We start from the raw sequence: 6,712 nt of genomic DNA, 5'->3' as shown, positions 1-6,712 counted from the left end.
TTCCCATCCTCCCCCAGTGAGCCCAACGGCTTGTCCAGCCTCTGAACAAGACTGGCATTTAACACAACAACCACTGCAGGAGCCCAGGTCCTGTCCCTGGCACCTTCTCAGAGAAGCAGGCGGTTTTAAACAAGCAGCAGAAAACTCTAGCAATGCAGCAAAGCCTTGTCAGGGCTTGCCCTTGTACGGAAAAGCTCTAGCTCTTTTGACTTTCTAGCTTTTATGCTACTACTGAGGCTATTCTGTTTTCTGAGATAATGCAACACAGCCCCTCTGTGGAGGTGCTGTGCACCCTGGAGCCATGGGCTAACTGCTGTCGATCTCTCCTGCAGGTCACAGGAGAGAGGGGCTCTCACTTTCTGAAGCAGCGGGCAGTATTTTCTGGTAAGTTCCCTTTGCGTACCGAGGTTTTGCAATCGCGGCTGCTGGTAGTTACCTCCCACCTGCCCTCCGCTCTCACCACCCAATCCCTCCCGAGCCAAACAAGCCAGGGCAGACAGAGGCAAACCTGAGTGCCGAGAGGCAGGGAGATAACTGTGGCCATGGCACAAGTGCAAGCGTTCCTAACCCCAGGGCTGGGCAAGCTCACTCCTCCCAGCACGGGCACAGACCTCCCCAGCGGCTCTCCGGGGGCGGAACATGGACTGGGGAGCCCAGGCACTCTTCTCTTCACCCTCCAGAGACATAAGACACGGCTGCGATGTGCCAGCCGACACTCAGCAGGCCTGGCAAGCTCAGTCATTTGCGAAGAGATTTTATTACCTCAACAGTGTCAATAAACAATCGTGGCAAGTGAGTCCTGACTCATGTATGCAGGAACGGAAAGGGGCTGCCCGCGGTTCCTCAGCGGCATCATTCACCGCTCACACCTCATTGACTCGAGTAACAGCAAACATCCTTACACCCCTTCTTCCTTTTTTCCCCCCCAGTTACAGACACACATTCCAGCGCAGAAAAGCCAAGAGCGCACCTGACAGGTAAGGCTTGTTCAAACCTGAAGCGTTTCCCGCGGGTGTTAGAGCAGATGTCGCAGTGCCGTGATCTTGGTTTGTACGGGTCTGACAGGATCGGCTGTGGCAGGAAACATGGGGAAATAATCACCAGCTTTGCCTTGCTGACCATGACAGATTTACCACAGCCTGTGTGTGTAGAACAGCGCTCAGGAAGGAGGTAGCTGACAGAAAATTTTCTCCTTGCCGTATTTCCAAACTGTTTATTATATCTGAACAGAAATAGATGCCTGGGATCTTAGTGATCTTCTGGATCCCCTAGGAATGGCAGGGTAAATAGCCCAAGGGAGCCCTCACAGAGCAGCGAGTTGGGAATAACTACCAGCTTTGAAGCAAAATCATGTCAAATAAGACAAGTTTTAGGGCCCTTATTTTTCTGCAAGGTCTGACTTGAGCCACACACACCCTATTGCCATCGAATAGCCTCCTGTTTTTAGTGGGACCATCTCTGACTCACACTGGAGAAAGCAAGGGAAGAGTTACGTCCAGCTGGACACCTCCAAGCCCTCATCTCGTGTTAGGAAGGTGCCATCACAAAGCACTGTTGCTGGCTGGGCTGACATACATTTCTGAGGGGCTGCCAGCATTTGCCAGGCCACCATCTCACCACCTCAGCCTTGAAGGTGTGGCTGTCATCACACCAAGGACACTGTCCTGAGCCCCCCCATCCACTCCAGCTCCACCCACCTATAAAATTTAGGCATTACCAGAGAAGAGGAAAAGTTTCATGGCTGGTTCCCCTGTGGATGGAGTTGAGTGCTGAAAGACTCTCCAGCCACTCTGACCTAAGGCCGTTCATACCTCTCAAAAATACGGCTCATGGCAGAGGATTCTCCAGCATCTCGTGTGCTGTCCCAGGGGAGCACTTCAGTAACTTGAAGCACGCAAGAAGCAGCATGATGCTTCTCAGAAATTCACCTGCAGGGTTAAACCACTCAGTATGTCGGGGCTGATCTCTCTCCCATCATGGTTTACTTTTCCTAATCCACAAGCTCCTTCCAAACGCACATCCTTGGTCCGTCCCCTGTCACTCGCGGGTTGCTAGAGCTCCAGAACTGACCTGTCCTTGTTCAAAATCACATCTTTGCTGAAGTGCAGGTTTGCAAAAGAAAAGGATCACGTCTGCTAGAGTAAGCCTCTCTGTTCCCCCTGAGTCCCCCAGTAGAGAGCCCTAGAGGCTCCCAGTGCAGCTGACTCAGAAGAGCGCCAAAGCCCAGCGCTGCTGATGGGAACTTCCCTGGCTTCCACAAAAGTCCATTTGCCACAGGGAAGCACCCAACAGTTTTCTTCAAATTTCCTCAGGCCCCTCAATTGCAAAAATTCCTTCACCATCATTCCTGAGCAGTCTCCCCGTCCTCTTCAACCTGCTGGTTTGGGCCAGTCACTCTGGACCATATCAAGAAGCATGAAAATGGAAAGGCTAAGGGGATTTCATCGTTCCTTTTCTGTGCAAAAGGCTACACCCAGACGACGTAGCCATCAGAGATCCTAATTTCCATGAACTTCTCTTGGACCTTCTTTTAGCTCAAGCATAATTTTGGTGCTCTACCTTGTGGCAGTGATTTCTCAAGCTTAGCAGTGCATTGCAGTCACAAAATATTTCCTGTTACTTTAAACTCACTGCATAATAACTTCTTGGGGGCCACCTTGGTCTCCTCAAAAAACCATGAAGAGTCAAGGTGGTAGACTACAAACTCTTATTTGTCGGAAATCTCTTCCAGATCTCTACTCTCTTTGCCTTTTTCTAAGTTTAGGTGTGTATATTCTGCAGGTGGGAGCAGAGCAGTGAGAGGAAAGAAAACTAGCCGCAGTACTTCCATGGGAACGCACCACTGAATTAGCAGCAGCAGAATGACTCCATGTTTTGGTCCCTATTCCTTTATGATGATCTTTCCACTTGCTCTTGTTAACAGACTCTGAGCATTTTGAACTCACCCAAACTGGCATCAAGATCTCCTCTCCTAGGGCAGCTACAGCTGGTGAAGAATGGCACAATCCAGGGGAATCCCTACAAGGGCTTTTCTCCATCCCCCTTCTCTCCTGTGCACTGATGTACAGTTGTGCTGACTGTGCCAAGCCATGCCATGCCATGCCAAGCCATGCCATCATCCCCTCTCTGACTTACTTGGTTGCACCTTGGGTCAAGATGCAGACTAATGCCTATTCCTTCTTGTCACCAGCCTGCAGCTCACCCCACTAAATCTGGCTGGAGCATCACTTTCTGGTTCCACTTGCTTGTTGGAAGTAACGACCTTTTAAGGGCAGTTATTAAACTTCCAGGGTACAATCCTGAGCAAGAGACCCTGCAGCCACGGGACTTTGCAGTACCTGCTGTACAAGGGCTTTACTATAACAGGAGACTCGGGCTCTACTCTGTTGCTGAGACCAGGAGTCTGGCCTCAGAGGACAGTGTTCAGCATCAGGCTCTCACACCGCTGAGGGCTACGAATCATAGAAACATCTCTAGTTCAGCACTATGCCGCAAAATGTACCCCAAATCTCCCAAGCAACAGGGATTCTCCAGCGAGGGACTAAACCAAAAGGGATTTGGGGAAAGGAGAAGTAATTTCACATGTAAGGGATGCCAAAAATTTATAGTGGATCCTTTACAGTTAAAGGAGCTGTAGCAATGAATCCCTTATTAAAATTGGATTTTATTTACTTCAAGAGCAAACATAATAGGTAAATTTGCAGGAAGTATAGCTCCATATATTTGTGAAATAAATAAATGACAAGTACAAAGTACAACTGCTGCTAGAAAAGGAGCCGTACTGTATTCAAAGGCACTTGAACATGCATTTTTCCTCTTGACTGGTAGAGAAAGCACGGAAAAAACTCATTAAATTCAAAACAGAGAGCATCGATAGAGTGAGCTTTATCCTCAAAGGGAGGTTATAGCTGTAAAACTTAGAATTGCCTAATTCTAGAAGTTATGAAATGATGTACACTTCATTTGAGATGCCTGTGAGTTACAAAAAACATTGAAGAACTGGGTGTCAATGACATTTTGAATGCATCATTCTGGATGGAAAAGACATATTTCACATGCAGTTTCTCTTCGCTTTCCCCCCAAAAATTCCCAAGATGGAAAAGAGCCCAAGACATTTTCTGGAAAACACTTTACTCTTTTCTGACCCTTCCCATCTCAAACATGATCGTGCCTCCACCAGCTGATCTCAGGGAGGTGTTACTCCAAGCTCGTGTAAATCCTTAGAGCGACCCAAATGCTCCTTTAGATTTGCCAGGGCTCGGAGCCCTCCTCGGACACCCGATGAGGGCAGACCAGGAGTACCTTCACTTTCTTTATATCACCCTCTCTGTATCCAGCAAAGCTCTGTTGGCTCTAAGCCTCAGAGACCATATGACACTTGTATAATTGTCTTGGCTTGCTATCACAACCCTTATTGTTCTCTCACACCGAAATACCCTCCTCATGTTCTTTGCCTCCTGGGGAAAGACCTGAAAGATTTGATACTTCCGCAGCACTGACAGCCAGGCTGGGGGAAAAAGCCATTGTTTTGCTGTGCTCCTCGGAGAATAAGCAAGAAACTGCACTCCAAACACCTTTTTGTCTCCTTTGAGATTATTTATTGCCAGAAGGAGTGGGAAACAGATACTGGCAGCTGAGCACATGCGTTTTTCTGAATCTCATTTCACCCAGGATAAACCTAATGGTTATTGCCAAGAGAATGTCAAAGCTTTCCCTTGCCTGCTTTCCCTTTGCCTCCCTGCCCGTGCACACACACCCCTTCCCCAAATACTGAATCAAAATCAGCTTTAAACATTAACTCAAGCTCACGAAAAAGGTCGCACTTCCTGGAAGTCAGTTACCTCAGTTTTTCCCAGCGTTTAACATGGATTTTCCAGTTTCATTTTAATACCTGGCAGAATCTTAATGGTTTTTATTCTCCTCCTCTTCACTGCCACAGCTGCTGTTTTAAAACAACTTTATGTGACAGGCAGTGAAGAGCAGAAAGAACTCTTTTGCCTCTCTGTAAACAAATGAGTAAGTGCTAGGGCTTATTTTCCTTCTTGTCGTGTGAGAGGAATCTGGATGGTGGGGAAGAGGCAAAGGGAACAGGGCAGCAATTCCCCAATCCTTTCCGAGGTCCTGCAGCCTGGCAAGCATCCTCAGCTTGGATCACACTGATGTTAGGGTCTGGATCAGAGCTCTGCTTGTCATCCGCTACCCACAGTTCTGGGAAAAAGTCTGAAGGAAAGCTGAGGCTAACACCAGGCTTAGTGTTTTGTTCCAGCAATGCTTTTATTTTTCTTTTTTTTTAAAAATAAAAAGAGATAAAAATGGTTTTGAACATAATACGTTGCTTTGGAATTGGGCCTTTTGAAGCACAGTGGCGTCTCCTGAGTTTTTGGTTAAACCAAATGACACTGGTAAACCAAAGGCAACTCTACAGCAAAAGATTTCATTGCAAACACTCAGGAAGAAAAGCTTGACCCAAGGGCTAAGAAACCCAAACACCCTTCAGAAGCCGCTTGGCAGGAAGAGAAATTGAAGTGTCTCAGTGCTTGGTGATCATGCTGATCGTGGTGAAAAAGTCTAAGAAACGTAACAATGATCCATCGCTACTGAAGAAAATGGTGCTTTCATATTTCTTATGAGTTCCGAAGCGTTAATTACCCGTGTGTACCACAGCCCCAGCACTGGATTCACTTAAGGACAAGGTTTTCACTCTGTAAATAGCTGAGATGGCAGCCTGGAGCTGCAGGGTAAAGCAATCTGTATTGCTCCACAGTGCCTTGAGACTCCGCCTTCAGGAAGGACAGTCTCATCGTTCAAGATCTGGCCCATAAGCAGATCTTAGCCCTCACTGGCCAAGCATTTCCAAAAGCATCCTTGCCTTTCACTCCAGGTTACTCAGATCTGAGCACCCTATGGACACTCTCCAGAATTATGACTGGGCAGTTGGCCTGCAGCCGGTTCTCCTCAGTTTTCAAGCTGTAAAACAGGAACCTTTCCGTCCCAGCGTTCTGATGACCCTGTTTCAATTGCCTGCCCTTTGGAATAGAGATCCCCTGTTACATTCACCAGCTTATCTCCGGCTGTAGCAAACTAACCCACCTCTTCTCCCTCTCTCTTCCTCCCGCAGTGAAGAAACAAGATTTTGCCAGCACTGTGGGAAACTATCTGCCCGTCCTGCAGTGGGAAGACAAGCGAGGCTTGGCCTTTACCAAGAACAACCTGACTTATTCCAGCAACGCACTGGTGATACCTGTATCTGGGGACTACTATGTCTATGCTCAGGTCACTTTCCGAGGACCCACTGACACAACCAGCAGAACTAATTCTGTTACTGAAATCATCACCAAAGTCACTGACAGTTACCCCGAGCCCACCCAGCTGATGACTGGCACCAAGACCCTCAGTGAAAATGGAAACAACTGGTTCCAGCCCATTTATCTGGGCGCCGTGGTCTCCTTAGAAGTAGGAGATAAGCTCATGGTCAACGTTAGCGACATCAAGCTGGTGGATTACACTAAGGAGCACAAAACCTTCTTCGGAGCCTTTTTACTGTAGGTCTCCGGCATCAGCTGGTGGGGGGGTTCCCTTCAGGGCCCTGGTGTGACCTGGGTGGACCTTGGCTTTGTGGGTGCATTGGGGTGTGATCTCTGTGCTGTTACCCTTCTTCTGTACTGTCACTCCTCTGCAGCTTCCTGAAGCATTAGATGAAGGGGTAGGGAAA

At 48.0% G+C, this 6,712-nt stretch overlaps 1 protein-coding gene across 1 annotated transcript in view; it reads left to right on the top strand.

Moving 5' to 3' along the window:
* The window catches only part of TNFSF15 (tumor necrosis factor (ligand) superfamily, member 15), a 13,444-nt gene extending 6,898 nt beyond the window's left edge, over positions 1-6,546 (top strand). The window contains exons 2-4 of the mRNA XM_010134633.1: positions 333-384; positions 930-977; positions 6,119-6,546. Coding sequence (XP_010132935.1) covers positions 333-384; positions 930-977; positions 6,119-6,546 — 528 coding nt within the window. The remainder of the gene's footprint in view (positions 1-332; positions 385-929; positions 978-6,118) is intronic.
* The last annotated feature ends 166 nt before the right edge of the window (positions 6,547-6,712 follow it).

This window comes from Buceros rhinoceros, unplaced genomic scaffold (assembly GCF_000710305.1).
Source record: "Buceros rhinoceros silvestris isolate BGI_N320 unplaced genomic scaffold, ASM71030v1 scaffold13934, whole genome shotgun sequence".
NCBI lineage: Eukaryota > Metazoa > Chordata > Aves > Bucerotiformes > Bucerotidae > Buceros > Buceros rhinoceros.
This window is presented reverse-complemented; position numbering and strand designations above follow the sequence as displayed.